Source organism: Phycodurus eques, chromosome 3, assembly GCF_024500275.1.
Source record: "Phycodurus eques isolate BA_2022a chromosome 3, UOR_Pequ_1.1, whole genome shotgun sequence".
In the NCBI taxonomy this organism is placed as follows: Eukaryota; Metazoa; Chordata; class Actinopteri; order Syngnathiformes; family Syngnathidae; genus Phycodurus; species Phycodurus eques.
The window spans coordinates 2,989,106-3,008,717 of NC_084527.1; the positions used below are offsets into that span (position 1 = coordinate 2,989,106).

General features: G+C 45.2%; 2 protein-coding genes across 3 annotated transcripts in view; one reads left to right on the forward strand and one right to left on the reverse strand.

Annotated features, from left to right (window-relative positions):
* Nucleotides 1-10,207, reverse strand: part of tmc1 (transmembrane channel-like 1) — a 22,513-nt gene extending 12,306 nt beyond the window's left edge. Inside the window, 1 exon segment of the mRNA XM_061671449.1 lies at nt 9,988-10,207. Within this exon segment, the coding sequence (XP_061527433.1) occupies nt 9,988-10,006 (19 nt within the window). The 5' untranslated portion in view covers nt 10,007-10,207.
* A 149-nt stretch (nt 10,208-10,356) lies between these two features.
* On the forward strand, nt 10,357-17,756 carry zfand5a (zinc finger, AN1-type domain 5a). 2 transcript variants are annotated; one of them, XM_061671446.1, is made up of 6 exons: nt 10,357-10,631; nt 14,112-14,273; nt 14,685-14,787; nt 14,914-14,999; nt 15,463-15,591; nt 16,030-17,756. In XM_061671446.1, the coding sequence occupies exons 2-6, from the start codon at nt 14,114-14,116 to the stop codon at nt 16,176-16,178; spliced, it is 627 nt and encodes a 208-aa protein (XP_061527430.1). In that variant the 5' UTR covers nt 10,357-10,631; nt 14,112-14,113; the 3' UTR covers nt 16,179-17,756. The 2 variants fall into 2 exon arrangements, with proteins under 2 accessions (XP_061527430.1, XP_061527431.1); XM_061671447.1 differs by lacking the exon at nt 15,463-15,591.
* The last annotated feature ends 1,856 nt before the right edge of the window (nt 17,757-19,612 follow it).

The following is a 19,612-nucleotide window of genomic DNA, read 5'->3' on the forward strand; positions in this document are numbered from 1 at the left end:
CTCAAACAATAAGACAATCACGGCATACAGTCTCGTCACTACAGAAATGTAAATTCTAGAATCCTTGCACAAGGTTGTTTACCTGTTAGCCTATCCCAGCCAGGATGATTGATTGCTTTGGAGTCGTGGTTGGAGTTGTTTATCACTTTTAAGACTGTATAAAGTCAGTTCTGCTTCATCGTGACTGCAGCCATTGTTCGAGACAGATACTGAGGATCGTTTTTAACTGCAAACAAAAGTGCCGTTTTGGCCCTCGTTAACATTACAATGTCTTTTAGGATCCAGGAAAACAGCTCTCAGTTTGAAAACGCACCTCAGTGTAGACCAGTGAAGAGGAATGTTTTTTTCCCTTTTGCGTACAGAAAACAAACCCTGTTGTTGTCAAAACAAACCCTGTTCACACAGACCTAAGAAAACAATGCTTTAATAGGCATGTGGGGTCTGTCACCTGCAATGGCAGTTTGTAACAAAACATGATGAGCATGTACACCAACGGAAAACTCGAGTAAGTAGTTCAGTTACGCTGGACACAATGGCAGTGCAGTTAATTTCCAAGAGAGAGAGAGAAGCATTCATTTAGAAGATATACGACCATAGTGCCGTGTTCCCGGCTTCTGACATTGAATCAGATGCCTAAAAATGAGAGTGTGAAGTCGAACACCTGAAACACACTCCCCCACGCAACTTTGTGTTGAAAGCTCGCTGTTGCGCTGACGTCGCCGTGCATCTGATTATCTGAAAGCACAAAGCCTCAATGGCTGTGTAAATTCCTGTGTTACTGCACTCAAAACATTTGTCTGGAATGAAGAACTGTTCAGTCTGGGCATTTGCACGTACATTATACCCAAATAATAAAACAGTGTTGTGGTAGTGTTGCTGTATAACAATTTTCTAAGACTATTATCTCAGGAAGTAATCAGTAACTCTCATTGGTGGAAAGTAACAAAGTACAAATATTTTGTTCCTGTACTGATGAGATTTTTCCTCGACAAAAAAATGTAAATGACTTACTAGTTGATAGTTGTGAAACTCTTCTTTGTGCATGTCTGCACAAAGAGGAGCTGGAACGGATTAATAGCATTTCCATTCATTTGAATGGAGAAAGATGATTTGTGAAATGAGTGTTTCGGGTTACGAACACGGTCACGGAACCAATTAAACACATCAATTAAGGCACCGCTCTACTTACAGCAAGTAAAGAGAGTGAGTACTTTTGCCTGCTCTACTTTTTCTCTTCAAGGAAACGCAGGGAGCACAGCAGTTAGTGGGTAACTCCATTTTTTCAGTTGTTTTGTGCATTGCAGTGTGAACACAGATTGTTTTGACAATGTTCCTATTTTACGAGGTTGTTGCTGCATAAACGTACCTCTTCAATATCTGGCCGCTGAACAACGAATGACATATTTACATATTGGCACATTATGCCAAAGCATGTTTGCTCTGCTGTGCACACCTCGTGTGTACGGAGAGAGGAGAGGGAGGAAAGCATGGGAAGTATGCGTGAGTAAAGCTGCGTCATCGAGCAGGAGGCGGAGTTGAGCTTCGTTTGGGGGCGGGACTTGGCGCCTTCAATTGACAGATTTACAGCGGGGGGCGTGGCTTTTCCTTGCAGACAGAGAAGCACGTGGCTCGGCCAGTGTGCACGAGGGCGCAGCAACAAAGAGCAGTTAGTCTCAAACGGTACACGGGACATCTGCTGCTCACATTCACGTTAGCCACACTCATGCAATGTGGTCTCATATGGCGTACAAACACCCACAAAGGCGCAAGGAAAAGCGAGACAAATAGTTATTCCCCCACCACGTGTACACATTGTTGTATGCTAATGCAGCACATTTCACCTTTGGGTCGCTCACACTCATGCTTATATAGTCACACAGTTTCCACAAGAACCACACTTGAGCACACATTCTTGTTTTGCCAGCAATCACCGAGGCAGCTATGCAAGGGAGAGGTTTTGTGTGTGTGAATACCAGAGGAGAAAGTAAGAATTTAGACAGCATGTGGCAGGAAAGTTGGGGGGACCCCTCCCTGGGCAAGAAACAAGAAACACATTCATGATGCAGAACGGCTGTTTTAACAGTTTAACGATGAGGCGTTGCTGAATCAGCTGATTAACCCTTCTTGACCATCAGTCACGTTCAACATTTTTCAGATCGACTTGACTTCAACCACTTATCCCAAGCAGCTTGTTGAATTTACAAAGAAAGACTGTGCTCGTGTATTACAATGCACGCGCACAGTCTCTATGTAAATTCAATAAACACACCAATCATTTCCAACAAAGAAGCTACTGATCTCCCCAAAAATATGCAGACAAACACGCTCTGTTCATGAAACGATACCCAAGGCCCCCCTCATCTGGGGGCTCAACATAATGTTGAATGTTCAATGCGAGCAGAGCAGGGTAGGGATCAACTTTTGCAGCAATGGTTGAGGTCAACCCCGGTGCACAGTTTATCTTGCCCCACACACAGCTTATGTAAATGGTTAAGCTGCCGTTTTCCACCGCTAGCCTCTTGATCCGAAGTTTTTGCAACACAGAAGTGCAAGCTGTGCGCGTCTCTCTCTGGTGGGCCAAAATCTGCCTAGTAACTAGATGCATGGTCTTCCAGATTCCCATAAGTAATCCTCAAACTCCAAAAAAGGGTAGATTCTGTTGTCATGACGACATTGTCACTATCAGCTCATCACGTGTGTCTGTCATGGCGGTGGAAATGAAGAGAAGAAAGAGAAGAGCGCCTCCGTACAACTAATGCCCCAAAAGACGCCGCCGCCACCCACCAGCACACACTGGTACACAAACCTTTAAACATACACAAACATAGAAGCTGCGTGATGACAGCAAATACACGAGGGGGATGGGTAATGATACTCGGCACCTCCCACTTTCTCCTCAGTCGTCGTCCCTCCCCTCACTGAAACCCGTGAACCTTTACAAACTAAACAGACATACATTTCACATACACATGCTCCGTCTTTTCTTCTCTGTGCATAGCTTGCGTTAACATAACACTCAAGACTCACAAAGGCCTCAGTGTAGAGAACCATGTAGCGTTACCCTCCCCCATCACTCTCTGTGCTCGCTTTACTGACATATGAAAAGCTCGTGTCTGTAGAACCAGGGAACAGTGGCTACAACATCCGGCATCAACAAATAATGATGACACAATGACAACCATTTATTTACATGTGACACTCATATATGAAATGCTTCATCCACAGTTCAAACAGTGAATGTCGCCTTATCAATAGGTGTCAACACACACAATCATCTAATTTTATTGAGCTCTCACAGAACAATGTCCGCTAATACCAGAGTGCTAACAAATATACTCATATACAACCGCAATTCCAATGAAGTTGGGACATTGTGTTAAACATAAATAAAAACAGAATACAATGATTTGCAAATCATGTTCAACCTATATTTGATTGAATACACTACAAAGACAAGATATTTAATGTTCAAACTGATCAACTTGATTGTTTTTAGCAAATAATCATGAACTTGGAATTTTATGGCTGCAACATGTTCCAAAAAAGCTGGGACGGGTGGCAAAAAAGTTGAGGAATGCTCATCAAACACCTGTTTGGAACATCCCACAGGTGAACAGGCTCATTGGGAACAGGTGGGTGCCATGATTGGGCATAAAAGGAGCTGCCCTGAATTGCTCAGTCATTCACAAGCCAAGATGGGGCGAGGTTCACCTGTTTGTGAATAAGTGCGTGAGAAAATAGTCGAACAGTTTCAGGTCAATCTTCCTCAATGTAGAATTGCAAGGAATTTAGGGATTTCATCAGATACAGTCCATATTATCATCAAAAGGTTCAGAGAATCTGGAGAAATCACTGCATGGAAGCGGCAAGGGCCAAAACCAACATTGAATGCCCGTGACCTTTGATCCCTCAGGCGGCACTGCATCAAAAACCGACATCAATGTGTAAAGGATATCACCACATGGTCTCAGGAACACTTCAGAAAACCAATGTCAGTAAATACAGTTCGGCGCTACATCCGTAAGTGCAACTTGAAACTCTACTATGCAAAGCAAAAGCCATTTATCAACAACACCCAGAAACGCCGCCGGCTTCTCTGGGCCTGAGCTCATCTAAGACGGACCGATGCAAAGTGGAAAAGTGTTCTGTGGTCCGACGAGTCCGCATTTCAAATTGGTTTTGGAAATTGTGGACGTTGTGTCCTCCGTGCCAAAGAGGAAAACAATTAGTGTCCTCAGTTCCCAAACATTTATTGAATGTTGTTAAAAGAAAAGGTGATGTAACACAGTGTTAGACATGACCCTATCCCAGCTTTTTTGGAACGTGTTGCAGCCATAAAATTCTAAGTTCATGATTATTTGCTGAAATCAGTATCAATATCTTGTCTTTGTAGTGTCTTCAATCAAATATAGGTAGAACATGATTTGAAAATCACTCTATTCTGTTTTTATTTCTGTTTAACACAACATCCCAACTTAATTGGGGTTGTATTACATACTGTATTTATTTGAAATAAATGCAAATGTAGTAACTACACTTTTACATTGCAGAAGAAGTTCACATCAATAGCTTTCACTCAGTTGTTTACATACTATATGTACTGGGCTGTCATAGAGAACTATGATGCCATTTCTGGAGGCTCCTACACTGAGATTACGCAAGAACGCAGTCATAGAGAACCGGTCAACATGCTACCTTGTTTGCACAGAACCCAATCAACTTTGGCAAAGCGCCACCTCGGCTTGGGGATTTACACAAAGATCCTGCATTCCGTAATGGAGGGTTTTCAATACTTTGAATGAGCTGCTCCTCGCTCGGCATTCAGACGCTGGCAGATCATGTTACAGCCTCCACCGCTGCCAATCGTCTTGTTATATTTTATTTCAGTTTGTGTGCAGATTTCAATGGGAGGTGAGAAACATTAGGGGCTAACGCTCTCTCTGAATTTCTGCGACCAATCAGTACATCCCCTTGGCTACAGTTTTTTTTTTTTCCCCATTTCCCTGTGTCAGTCAGTATCAATGACTTCCAGACTGTACAAGTCCTCTGAGTTCCACGAATCCACTGAGAGACAACATGTTCTGCATGATGCGCACACACATGCATTGACATACACAGTACCCAAAGAGTGTTGGTTACGTGTGACAGACGGACGAGGTACGGGAATACGTCGAGACTTGTCAGACCTGCAGGGCCAACTGACACACTGTGAGTGAATAGAAGGAACGTGTTTTTTTTTTCTTGTCCCCCGCCAAACATGACAAGTTGTAGAAAGACAGCGGTGCCTCCTTACAGAGTTGAGTTGAAGTGAAACTACATGGAGGGAGAAAACATGTTTGCTCAGTGCTTTCTTATGTTTCTCCCACACGTTGTACTTTACCACCAAATCACAGTGTTTGATTTTACGATTGACTCACCCACGGTAGAGGTTTGATTTTCGAAATGTGATTTTCCAACTTAAAACTCCACATTAGATTTTCCCATTTATCTGATTGCTGATGGCAGGAAAATGAATTTCTTTGCCATTTTTCTGCGAGTACATACCGAGGGGGAAAAAAACAAGGAAACATGTTTGCTCTCTCAAAAGCAACACACGTGTGCAAACACTTAGGTCGAAAATGTAGCCTATTTAATTTGAGATGACAGTTGAAAAGTTATAACTGAAGTTAATGAGGGTTTTGGAAAATGGTCCAAATTAGAGTCTTGAATTCTTAACTATCAGTTAAGTGTAGAGGGTAATTATTGGAATACTGTATGGATACAATCATGATGCGTTTGGGTGATAATTTGGTCAGTGTTACTGTAAAGTGCCCATGGTGTCCTCATCAGAATCACAGAGTCCTCATCAAACATTTGTTATCATAAGTGGTGAAAAAATTGCACACATACCAGCAATGATAGTGAAGTCTCTTAAAATGTGTTTCCTTCATTTTGTACCATTGGACGTACGGTACATCATTTTGGCATGTCCCACACACTTCTCACTTTATAATAAGTGGATAAATAATTCAACGTCATTTACTGTCTACAACAGGTTTTTTGATAAAATGATTGATTTTTATCTTGTATATCCACTCTGTTATTCTGGGGTAACTTCCACTTTCGGAAGCCCTCTGATGTTTTCGGTGACATTACTACTAGCATTTTGTCTTAATTCAGTGAAAACTGAAACAGTGGATAGTTGCAGAATCCATCCATCCATCCATTTTCTACCGCTTATCCGGGTCGGGTCGCGGGGGCAGTAGCTTTAGCAGGGACGCCCAGACTTCCCTCTCCCCAGCCACTTCTTCCAGCTCTTCCGGAGGGATCCCGAGGCGTTCCCAGGCCAGCCGAAGGACGTAGTCCCTCCAGCGTGTCCTGGGTCGTCCCCGGGGTCTCCTCCCGGTGGGACGTGCCCGGAACACTTCACCAGGGAGGCGTCCGGGAGGCATCCGAATCAGATCCCCCAGCCACCTCATCTGGCTCCTCTCAATGCGGAGGAGCAGCGGCTCTACTCTGAGATCCTCCCGGATGACCTATCTCTAAGGGAGAGCCCGGACACCCTGCGGAGGAAACTCATTTTGGCCGCTTGTATCCGGGATCTCGTTCTTTCGGTCACGACCCACAGCTCATGACCATAGGTGAGGGTAGGAACGAAGATCGACCGGTAAATTGAGAGCTTCGCTTTTCGGCTTAGCTCCTTCTTTACCACAACGGACCGATACAAAGTCTGCATCACTGCAGACGCCGCACCGATCCGTCTGTCGATCTCCCGTTCCGTTCTTCCCTCACTCGTGAACAAGACCCCAAGATACTTGAACTCCTCCACTTGGGGCAGGATCTCATCCCCGACCCGGAGAGGGCATGCCACCCTTTTCCGACTGAGATTTGGAGGTGCTGATTCTCATCCCAGCTGCTTCACACTCGGCTGCGAACTGCTCCAGTGAGAGTTGGAGCTCACGGCTTGATGAAGCCAACAGAACCACATCATCAGCAAAAAGCAGAGATGCAATACTGAGGCCACCAAACCGGACCCCCTCTTCGCCTTGGCTGCGCCTAGAAATTCTGTCCATAAAAGTTATGAACAGAATCGGCGACAAAGGGCAGCCTTGGCGGAGTCCAACCCTCACCGGGAACAAGTCCGACTTACTGCCGGATATGCGGACCAAACTCTGACTCCGGTCGTACAGGGACCGACCAGCCCGTATCAGGGGGTTCGGTACCCCACACTCCTGAAGCACCCTCCACAGGACTCCCCGAGGGACACGGTCGAACGCCTTCTCCAAGTCCACAAAACACATGTAGACTGGTTGGGCGAACTCCAACGCACCCTCGAGGACCCTGCCGAGTTTGTAGAGCTGGTCCACTGTTCCACGGCCAGGACGAAAACCACACTGCTCCTCCTGAATCTGAGATTCGACTTCCCGACGGACCCTTCCTCTCCAGCACCCCTGAATAGACCTTACCAGGGAGGCTGAGCAGTGTGATCCCCCTGTAGTTGGAACACACCCTCCGGTCCCCCTTCTTAAAAAGGGGGACCACCACCCCAGTCTGCCAATCCAGAGGCACTGTCCCCGATGTCCACGCGATGTTGCAGAGGCGTGTCAACCAGGACATCCCCACAACATCCAGAGCCTTTAGGAACTCCGGGCGAATCTCATCCACCCCCGGGGCCCTGCCACCGAGGAGCTTTTTAACTACCTCGGTGACCTCAAACCCAGAGATAGGAGAGCCCGCCTCAGAGAACCCACACTCTGCTTCCTCATGGGAAGGCGTGTCGGTGGAATTGAGGAGGTCTTCGAAGTATTCTCCCCACCGACTCACAACGTCCCGAGTCGAGGTCAGCAGCGCCCCATCCCCACTATACACAGTGTTGGTGGGGCACTGCTTTCCTCTCCTGAGACGCCGGATGGTGGACCAAAATGTCCTCGAAGCCGTCCGCAAGTCTTTCTCCATGGCCTCGCCGAACTCCTCCCATACCCGAGTTTTTGCTTCAGCGACCACCAGAGCTGCATTCCGCTTGGTCACCCGGTACCCATCAGCTGCCTCAGGAGTCCCACAGGCCAAAAAGGCACAATAGGACTCCTTCTTCAGCTTGACGGCATCCCTCACCGTTGGTGTCCACCAACGGGTCCGCCACGACAGGCACCGACCACCTTACGGCCACAGCTCCGGTCGGCCGCCTCAGCAATGGAGGCGTGGAACATGGTCCACTCGGACTCGATGTCCCCAGCCTCCCCCGGAACATGAGCAAAGTTCTGTCGGAGGTGGGAGTTGAAACTCCTTCTGACAGGGGATTCTGCCAGACGTTCCCAGCAGACCCTCACAATACGTTTGGGCCTGCCACGTCGGACCGGCATCTTCCCCCACCATCGGAGCCAACTCACCACCAGGTGGTGATCAGTTGACAGCTCCGCCCCTCTCTTCACCCGAGTGTCCAAGACATGTGGCCGCAAGTCCGATGACACGACCACAAAGTCGATCATCGAACTGCGACCTAGGGTGTCCTGGTGCCAAGTGCACATGTGGACACCCTTATGCTTGAACATGGTGTTCGTTATGGACAATCCATGACGAGCACAGAAGTCCAATAACAGAACACCGCTCGGGTTCTGATCGGGGGGGCCGTTCCTCCCAATCACGCCCTTCCAGGTCTCACTGTCATTGCCCACGTGAGCATTGAGGTCCCCCAACAGAACAATGGAGTCCCCAGTGGGGGCGCTCTCCAGCACCCCCTCCAAGGACTCCAAAAAGGGTGGGTACTCTGAACTGCTGTTTGGTGCATAGGCACAAACAACAGTCAGGACCCGTCCCCCCACCCGAAGGCGGAGGGAGGCTACCCTCTCGTCCACCGGGGTGAACCCCAACGTACAGGTGCCGAGCCAGGGGGCAATAAGTATACCCACACCTGCTCGGCGCCTCTCACCGTGGGCAACTCCAGAGTGGAAGAGAGTCCAACCCCTCTCGAGAGGACTGGTACCAGAGCCCAAGCCGTGCCTGGAGGCGACTCCGACTATATCTAGTCGGAACTTCTCGACCTCACACTCCAGCTCGGGCTCCTTCCCTGCCAGAGAGGTGACATTCCACGTCCCTAGAGCCAGCTTCTGTAGCCGCGGATCGGATCGCCAAGGTCCCCGCCTTCGGCCACCGCCCAGCTCACACTGCACCCGACCCCTATGGCCCCTCCCACAGGTGGTGAGCCCATGGGAAGGGGTACCCACGTTACCCTTTCGGGCTGTGCCCGGCCGGGCCCCATGGGGGGGGGGCGCCCGGCCGGCCACCGGGCGCTCGCCTTCGAGCCCCACCACCAGGCCTGGCTCCAGTGGGGGGCCCCGGTGACCCGCGTCCGGGCAAGGGAAAATGAAGTCAGTTGGTTGTCGTCATCATTAGGGGTCTTTGAGCCGTGCTTTGTCTGGTCCCTCACCGAGGACCTGTTTGTCATGGGTGACCCTGCCAGGGGCATAAAGCCCCAGACAACTTAGCTCCTAGGATCACTGGGACACACAAACCCCTCCACCACGACAAGGTGACGGCTCAAGGAGGGGAGTTGATATATAGATACATATATATATATATATATATATATATATATATATACATATATACATATACATATATACATATAAACATATATAGATATATAGATAGAAATATAGATACAAATATAGTTGCAGAATCTATATTTGTAATTGCGTTTTGTAATTTTCACCATATAATGTGTGTAGTTGGATGTTGTCCATCTTAACATGTCCACTCTGTCATAGTGAAATATCAAAGAATATAAAAACCATTGAGAAAGGTGGAACATATTTGTCAACGAGTACACATTCAGCTTGCTGACTGAATCACGTTCACGCTCAAAAATGCTAACGTTTGCCAAAAATGTCAGCTGTATATTTCCATGTACACTGTCCGCCTGCAGCTCCTTCCTAAAAACAGCTTGAGCTTGACCAATATGCATTTTTAACAGCATAACTTCTTCATACAACTGAATAGTAATGGGTTTACCTGCACGGTTCTGTTGCATGACGTCACATTGTCAAGGCAGTGTGTGTGTTTCTAGCAACATAGTACCCTAGCTGTTGATTAAGATTTACAGAGAATGTACTTCGGTGGACAAAAAGCAACATTACATTACAGTACATTATTGAGCACCTCTTGTCTTTCTCATTTGAGTTGTATCAACGCAGCACCAGAATTACTCAATAGAAACGATCAAAAGATTGTTGTCCTTGTAGGTGGATGACGAGTGGAAGTGTATTAAAGGCGAGACGAGTTGTGCGCATGCGCCGGGCCAAACTGTAATCCGGGCGCTCCGCGGCCAGCCAATAGCGACACGTTGTTCCACCCGTGACACCGCCGCCGCCACCCCGTTTACTAAAGAAGGAAACAAACATCCACCCAGTAAGAGCTGGAGAAGAGATCGCCACAAAGAACGCGCAGGAAGGAGGGCGACGAACGGAGAGCGTAACCCATCCGAAGCGGCTTTAAAACGGACAAGCACGCCGCATTAAGACCAGAGAAGGACGAGCACCAGGAATTGACAAATCCTCCATCTTTTTTTTTTTTTTTTGTGTGTGCCATAAACGTCAGGTTGTTTTTCTTTTTTTTTTTCCACGTCGCCTCGCGAGACAGTCGTCGACTTTCATCAGGTGATTTTTTTCTTCTTCTTCTCGGATTCAGAATCGCTTTTGGGTTTTTTTCTCCTCTCGTAACAAAGCTGTTGTGAGTTGTTTCTTGTCATGGGGGGGAAAGAAGGTGCTGTGGTAGGTCAAAGCGACCTTAAGCGGTGGATTGAAAGGTCAGGTGATGTGTGCGTGACGAGAAACGAGGGGGGGAAAAAAAGCTGAGTATTGTTTGTTTTCCAATTTTGGACTGGTTGGACGTGTTTGCCGGCAGCATTTGGACCAGTGTGCGTTCGACGCGGAAAGAGATTTGGCTGGTGCTCGTTGGGGGTCTGCGTGGTTCTGCCGCTTGGCCCGTGCTGGGGGAGGGGGCGACCGAAACCAGATCGGTCCTGTCGACAACATGAACATTTCGACAAGCGAGGCCAAATCAGCGTAGTTCTTCGGAAAAGCAGCGAACAGCTTGCCCAAGTGGCTAAATAAGTGTTTTCTTTCGGGCTAATTCGAGGTTTGATCGGCGTTGCTATTGTGCTAGATGGAAGTACTTCCAACCAGGGTGGGCTTTCGTATCACATTTTGAGTTCGAAAGACGTCGGATATATTCGATAGCTGAAATAGTAGTAGCTGCTAACGTTCGGTCCAAAGACGGAACAAGGAGAATGGAGACAAAGGAAGAAACAAAGGCAACAACAGAGAGCACACTGTCTTAACTGTTGGACTAAACATCTTTGCTCCCTTCTTCCTGTGTTCACGATTTGTGTTACGTTCTTTTTTGTTGTTGTTGAAATAGAACAGTTATGTAGTTGTAACAAAATAACAGCTCTCTTTTTGTGTTCTGTCCAGTGTGACTCAGTAGTTTTCATTTTAGCAGGGCCTGAAATATGAGCTCAGCTTCCTGCTGATAGATAATCTGTGTAGTCAAGGAAAGAGGAAGACCGATATGATTTGAAAACCGGCCTTAATTTACATGGAAGCAAACACTGATACTAGTTAGAGTGATCAGAATTCAAAATTCATATGTCGTGTGAAAAGAGTTTGATGCTTTTGTTGCTCATGGAAACTGTCTTCTTTACCAATGTGCTTTATCAGAACACTTTCTATTCTGTGAAATCAGAATTAAAGCTATGTTTAAGGAATATTTTGTGCACCTCTCCATGCTTCTAGACCTTTTACATCATGACATGTTTGATGTCTTAACAGGTCTGCTCAATATTAGACTACGCCGATTTTTATCGGCCTTATCGGTATCGGCCGATAATTAGCATTTTATGCTGATCTGCTTCAATGTCATACTTCGCCGATCCGATCAATGACGTCATTGAGCGAAAAGACATTTACTCCCCGTCGCCATCGTGTACAGTATATTTGAATCCAAAAGCTAGTTTATTTTCAGCCTTGTCCGCGCGTCTTTTGACGTAGACCGGTAAATATATCTGACGGCCAATAAAGTTATTTAAAAAAAAAAAAAAAGTGGCGGCGGTGTGGACCAGACAACACGTAATGCCGGATCAGACGTTTTTTACGATCAGTGGCCTTTATCTTGTCAACTCAAATGCGACCGGATACACCATGGCGATCACAACAAGAGTGGCCCACGCCGACTGTATTATAAAACAAAATGGAGAACAATATGTGTTGATGGTCGGGACATGAGAGGACGTTCGTTTAAGGCTTGCTTGAGGTATGTTCCCGTACATTGAATACGATACAGCTCGCAAGCAGGCAACAAAACCTTATGTAGCCTAGCAAGCTACTGCTAGCACGAACGGGTGGACGTAAACATGCTGCCGTTCTGTCAAATCCTGCTCTTAGGTTTCGGTGTGGGTGAAGTAATTGAATTCAAAATAAAGTAATGTAATTACAGTAAGTTAGCACCCATTATTTCTGTCATGTAATGTTGGTTTGACCTGACTGATTAGAATACACGATCTGACAAGAGCAGTGATTTCCAACCTTATGGAGCCAAGGAACAATTTTACAATACACCAACAAACAAAAATGTCACAACAAGTGGATACATTAATTACTGTATTTACTTCCTGTCATCTAATAGAAGACCATTCATTTGTTCTGTCTGTCACTATACCTCACTGGCATAAATAGAGGAACAAATATACATTATTTATTGTAAATAGAATTTTTGGAGCAATTAGGTACAAAAGTATATACAGTAAATGAACAGGTCATTTAAATAGACACATTCCTCCATCGTGTGATGAGTTATCATTTTTTTTAAACTCGCTGAACGGTGATCGGCACCAAAAATCCTGATCGTGTAAAGCCTACTCAACGTGGGATTGAGTGTGCATGCTTTATGCATGCTTTATAAATGTGGAGTCGTGTTGACTTAACATTAGCACATTAACACTTAATTGATCCCATAGGAAATTATGGCATTCTGTGCTATTTCTTAGTGATTGAAATTTGTTTTGTTTTGCGGAATTCGGCCATAGTTTAAAGAGCCTCTAAAGTTCTGAACCGATGAGTGAAGAATTTTCACCAGTCAGCATATGAACATGCGACGCAAAGGCAGAGAAGGTCACTGTGGGCTTTTCCGAGGAAACCCTTTGTTGACGTGCATAGCATGCACGAGGGGAAGCGGAGGTGGGGGTGGTTTAAGATTTAGAACACTTGTTGGTGGCGTCAGGATACCTTTGCTGTGCTGACAGTTGATACAACTGTCAGCCTCTTTGCAACATAAAACTGTCCGACTCTATTGGTGACCAAAATATTGACAAGCGAGCAGCTGCTGTATTATGGAACAGTGTGAAAGGTTATTTGGGAAAGAAATCTGATTCTTTTTGCAGCGTGAGCTGGTTGTTTTTTTTTTTTTTTTTTTTCCTGCATCGGTTATCAAGCGTCAGATCAGGACATGCTTTAATCTACGCCTTCCTGCCACCCCCACGTCTGTTTGTTCATTCATCAAGGACTGTTGTGCAGTTTCCCATTACACAACCTTCGCTTGTATTTCATCACTCTGGTGTTGTACGTCAGCGTCATCGGACTACATGGTTTGCCAAGAGAACGTGCGTGTTTACTCTGTGTGAACATGCAAGGGAGGGGGGGAGACTGGGAAAGTTTTGAAAGGCCTTATTTGGTAAGATGTCACTGCAGAGAATTGAAGAGGGTGGAATTTCCATAATTATTTTCCCTTCATTTTTGATAACCCTGAGGTGGCTCAGTATGTTAAATATGGGTGTGTAATTATCACAATTATAACATTGATGAGTCATAAGGTATTGTGTAGTAAGAAAGTAAGCCAGTGTTCACACAATGTTCTATTAAACAGAAACGAGTAGTATGTCGTCATAACTGTGATACGTCATGAGGGTGAGTTTTCCCGGATGACAAATGGTGTGTCAGCCCTGGGAAGACCCGTGCCAACTGCTGGCAGCAATTGCGCTCAAGGTTGAACAATGCTCCATTTTCTGTCAGGTGGTGATTTGCTGAACACTAGTGTGTGTGTTTTAAATGCTCATTCTCACCCTTTATTTCTCATCTTTTCAGCAATGGCCCAAGAGACGAACCAGAGCCCGGTGCCCATGTTATGTGCCACAGGCTGTGGTTTCTATGGCAACCCGAGAACCAATGGTATGTGTTCTGTATGCTACAAGGAGCATCTGACACGGCAGCAGAGCAGCGACCGGATGAGCCCCCTCAGCCCTATGGGTAAGTCCGGTCACAGCAGAATCACAAAAGGTGGACTCCAGTTTGCCAACGTGCCAAGCAACACATCCCGTGTGCTCTTATTGTTGAAGTTTAGGTCAGTAAAGGAGAGAGGGGCATTGTTTTGAAATTCGTTCACGGCACTCCTTCCGCTAGTGTATATTCCCAGCACCCTCCCTCTCTTGTTTTTCCACTTAGTGTAATGAAAGACAGCTGTTTTCCTTAGTGGCTGTATTGAAGGTTACGGTCACTTGTAAGGTCAACCAGGGGAGTAACTGTAACAGTCTTGACACAAGATTACCTCTAATTTTGAGTGGAGAAAGGCACTACGCAGAGATACATATTGCATATGTTACTTTGTGACGATTTCAACTCATGTTGTTGTCTAATGGAGGTAGCTTTGTGCTCATACAGGCTCAACATCTAGTCCTACCTCAGAGGCCTCCGCAATCCAGAGACTAGAAGCCAGTCTAGCAAAGGTTGATGCCTCCCCTGCCTCCTCGCCAGACATGTCTAGGTTAGTACCAAATGCAAATGGCCAACACAGTTTCTATGAATTGGCAACTAAAGACACACCTACCCGTCTGACTGCTTGCTGCTCTCCTGCTTTTGCCTCATGTTATCTTCCTTTTCACACCTACAGAACTATTCAAGGGTCTCTTCCTGTGACTCAACAAATGACAGAAATGAGCATCTCGAGAGAGGACAAGCCTGAATCCCTCGAACCTGGTAAACACACACCCACACGTATTTGAGCAGAAATTTGATGCACATGCAGGTGACAGCTCACGCGCAGGCTTCTGTAAGGCCACGTTGCATTCCATCGACTCGACCACAGGGTTTTCTTTCTGCATCCAAGAAAGCAAGGCTGTCTAAAAATAAACCTGTTCAAAAATACCTCTACACCAAGAGACATTTTTGGATTAACTGCTGGCTACCAGAAGCCCACTAAGCAGGGCAGAAAGGGGTAATTTCAAGACAGCCTACTTTAATTACTGTCTAAAGTAACATGGAGTGCTGCTAAGGAAAACGGTGGAGTTAAAGGATACATATACATACATATTTACATTTTTTCATGGTCATTTACAGTACTTCAAAGAAAGCTTCTTAATTCTGCTACATTTGCAAATGAAACGCAACTAGATTAGAAAAGGAGTCCCTTTTATAATATTATTTTCTCTTGATTCTGCAGTTGTAAACCAGCCAGCTGCCTCTAGCCCAACTCCTTTAGCTTCTTCCAGCAGTGACGATAGCAAGGATGACTCGTCCAAGCCAAAGAAGAACCGATGCTTTATGTGCCGCAAGCGGGTGGGCCTTACAGGTACATGGGGGCGTGGGAGAGTTGTTCAAAACGGTCATTTTGTTCTTGATGATCTAAACCAGGGGTGTCAAACTCATCTTTGTCACGGGCCACATCGTAGTTATGACTTCCCCCGGAGGGCCGCTACGACCGTGAACCCATATAAACGAAAGATTCCCTCATATAATTGCATACAGTATACACAACACCTTGATGAATAACCAGTTTTGAAATCAGAAGCCTATAAGAACATGTTTTTCAACTGTTACATATCTTTTCAAAGGGGGATTGGTAACAAAACAATCCTTGCAAATATCTCGGTTATTACACTAGAGCACAATTAACAATTTTGATTTGCTTTCGCGGGCCACATAATATGATGTGGCGGGCCGGATCTGGCCCCCGGGCCACCAGTCTGACACCTGTGTTCTAAACGCTTCAAAACTTGTGTGTTTCCAGGATTTGACTGTCGCTGTGGAAACCTCTTCTGCGGTATCCACCGGTACTCTGACAAGCACAACTGCCCCTACGACTACAAGGCCGAGGCGGCCGCCAAGATCCGTAAGGAGAACCCCGTGGTGGTGGCTGACAAGATCCAGAGAATATAGATCTCGCGAGGCAAACGATGCAAGTGGCAGTGATGAAGATGACACTTTTTTGAAAAAAGACTGCAGTGTTTAACCTTTGGAATTGAGCACTGGCATTTGTGGCCAAGTGAGGATGGAAAGGACTTGATTTACAAAAATTAAAACCTCAAGAAGACATTTGGGGGGAAAAAAAAAATCATGTCTGAAGGAGATGCATGAATGATCACCTTGCTTCCCTTTTGATTAATCCATTTGTTAGTTTTATCTTATTTTCTGTGGTGTGATTTTTCTTCCTAAGAATACATATTGTCTTATAAAGAGCAGCCCAGAGTAAATGTCTGAGACAAGCTGCACTCCTCTCACCGTAACCAGGCATACAGTGCCAAACTGTAGACCGCCATTCTTGCTCAGACCCTGTCATGCGTCAGAAACCAAGTCCAAGTCAAGAATTGAGACCACGTTGCATGAGCGTACAACTGTCCCCCAAAATGTTGCACAAGGGGTTCTGTTACTTTGTCTCTGTCTTTCCCGGCTTTACCTACCTCACAGCTGCTCTGGTCTCCTCGTTGTCTTCTTTTTCTCTCTCTCTTTTTTTTTTTTTTTTTTCCTCCCCTTCTTTCTCTTTGTGCTCATCCACTGTGACCCCAGCAGAGCAGCATGTCACCGCTCATCCGCCTCAGTGACCCCTCTGATCAGCATTCTTATGTTGACTGATTGGTTTGATTGTGATGAGGCTCATTCTCGTTTAATTCTGGAGGTATAGTGCAGGACAGGGACAAATAGACTCCACGTTTCACTAAATTTCAGCCCTAGCAGTTGGCATTCTTGGAAAACGAGCTTGCGCGTGAGTGACAGGCTGGAAGGATGGAGGCCTCACAGCTCAATATTGGCTACAAAGTTGAATGAATGGGATTTATGCATGGGTTTCTCTTCCTCTACAGGAGCGTTTCCAGTAAAATGGGCTCAGTCTGGTTGGGTTGCAGGCATTTGTACTTGCTCAGACAATTGTTTTATTAGCTTTTTTTCCCCCCCACCCCTTTCGCATCAATTGTGTTTTGATGTCGGCGCATGTCTTCAGTGCATATGTGCAGTTAGGATATGTGACCCATGATTTTGTCTTTGGTTTTTATTAATTTTAAGTGCGCTAACAAAACGTTCATATGAGCACTGTGTGTGTCTGTGGAGAAACAAGGTTTATCAGCACATGTTTACAGAAAACTACAGGAGCATGCCAGAGGTAGATTTAAATAAAATGAAATATACTAGACCACCACAATTACATGTAGCGTGTGTGCTTGCGTGCATGTTTGTGTGTGTCTGCAAAGTGTGTTTTCATGGCTGCCTGACACATTGTATGTATGTGACTTGTGTTAATCTCCTAGTGTGTTTTTCATTTAAGACAACTATGTATCCGTTTGATTTCCACCCCCACCCCCCCCCCCCACCCCGAGTCTGTCTGATTCTTAGTTATATGCAAATTTGTACAAAAATTAAAAAAACAACAACAAACTGTTGATATTTATGTATTGCATATAATCCTGCTATCCAGCATTACCACAGAATAGTATCATGTAAATAAAACTGTACAGAGAGACATTACCAATCTGTCTTGTGTATGTTTAGATTTTGATTTACCTTGTGTGTCATGCATTGGATTTATAGTATTCGGGTATATAAAGGCTTGATTTTTCTCATTTGGGCCAGAAACCTGCTGCTGTGAGCAAGATGACATCATAAAGTGGGCGACTCAGCACAGTAGTCCGGGAACAGCCATGCAAACAATAGAAAGTGAGTGGCCCCTCCTTCACCTCAGCTAAACCGGTTCCTTGAACATCCTCATGCCATTACTGGGACCTGGCAGCACACAGTGAAGAACACTGACAAGCCGCATCCAAGCATTGTCTGGGTCACACAGGACATATTAGTATTGCGCTTTTATTGGATGAAGGTCGTACTGTACGGACAGGACTAACCTTGCTTGTGCGTGTGTCTCAAAAACAATATGTTCTTTCACACTCCTTTTGGGAGAGTTCACAGATGGCGTCACTGCAACAGCTGCTCAGACAGCTGAGGCGTGCTCGTGTGGTGTTCCTGTGACAGAGCGCGACAGAGATCACATTGTTTGGACACAGGCCGAGGACAATAGAGCGTTTACACAACTTATTAAATAACAAACGACTTGGACTCAAGGTGTTAGAACAGGGGTCATCAACCTTTTTGAAGATTACCTTCAATAATATATTATTGATCATTATCATCTACAATGATTTAACAAGGTACAGATATCAATATGCAACACTCCGTATATATAAATCTCTGGAAGTGTTTACATTTTTAAATGATCCGTTTTTCAACATTGGTAGGCTATGAGAATATCTCATCACTGTTGAGCTATTTTTAGAACAGGCCTACAGGCTGCTCATGTGGTCCTTAGGGGGGTTGCCTATAGTGACCCTGGGCATCATGTTGGTGGCTCTGCCCAGAATGTAATTTTTATGTGTGTTTGTGAGCGATTTGGGAAGAGGATTCAGCACATTCCACATGTGACTTGCAACAAATGCTGACCTCCTGTGAACAAGAGCAAAAGAGTGGAACAAACACTTGGTTGACACTTACCTGCCACCACATACACACTTCATTTTCTAATTTCAACTGGCACGTGAAGCTGAGGTCTGTGACACTCTCCGTGTTTGTCTGCTATTGCAGGTGTGACTTAACGGGACAAGAACGAGACAAGACTGAAAGACAGTGATAAAGAGAGAGTGACTGGTAAACTCCCACATGTGAAAATGTGTTGCATAACAAACTAAGGCACATTAGTTCCACATTATGGCCTTGCCTTCAATAATATTACTTAATTCACATGTTTTTGTCTTATTTTTATAATGTTTTACACATTTTTAATTGATTCTGCATTTTATAGTTAAATTACTCAGAACATGCAGTAGATGTGCAGTATGTACACACACACACACACACAGTGAAACTCATATTTTACAGCTTCATTAAACTAATACTACTGTATTTGTAATATATGTTTCAGAAAGGCTATTCCTACTTTATGTAAAAATATATTTAAAAAATCAGACTGTGTCTTGTGTAATTCTTGCTTCATCTAGGTTTTTCACAAGCTATAAGCTATATATTTTTTGAGTATTAGTATGAGTGTGTCATTACCCACAGTGAAACCAATACTTTTACCGACATACAGTATGGGCTGGCAAAACACTGCACATCTCAAGAAGCCAAATTACAGTTTGCAAATGCACACAGCGACAAAGCCTTCAATTTTTGGAGACATGTTCTGTGTGGTCTGACGAAACTAAAATGAACTGTTTGGCCATCATGAGCATCATTACATTTGGAGGAAAAAGAGGACATTTTCCCAACTTTGAAATACGAGGGTGGCAGCATCATGTTGTGGGGACTTAAGCATAACAAAGTCAATGTTTCGG

Bases quoted from the DNA above. Each gene is read 5' to 3' on its own strand.
- zfand5a (XM_061671446.1), top strand. From the start codon at position 14,114: ATGGCCCAAGAGACGAACCAGAGCCCGGTGCCCATGTTATGTGCCACA. The intron at 15,000-15,462 runs GTAAACACACAC...TTGATTCTGCAG, and splicing joins GCCTGAATCCCTCGAACCTG to TTGTAAACCAGCCAGCTGCC. The intron at 15,592-16,029 runs GTACATGGGGGC...GTGTGTTTCCAG, and splicing joins CAAGCGGGTGGGCCTTACAG to GATTTGACTGTCGCTGTGGA.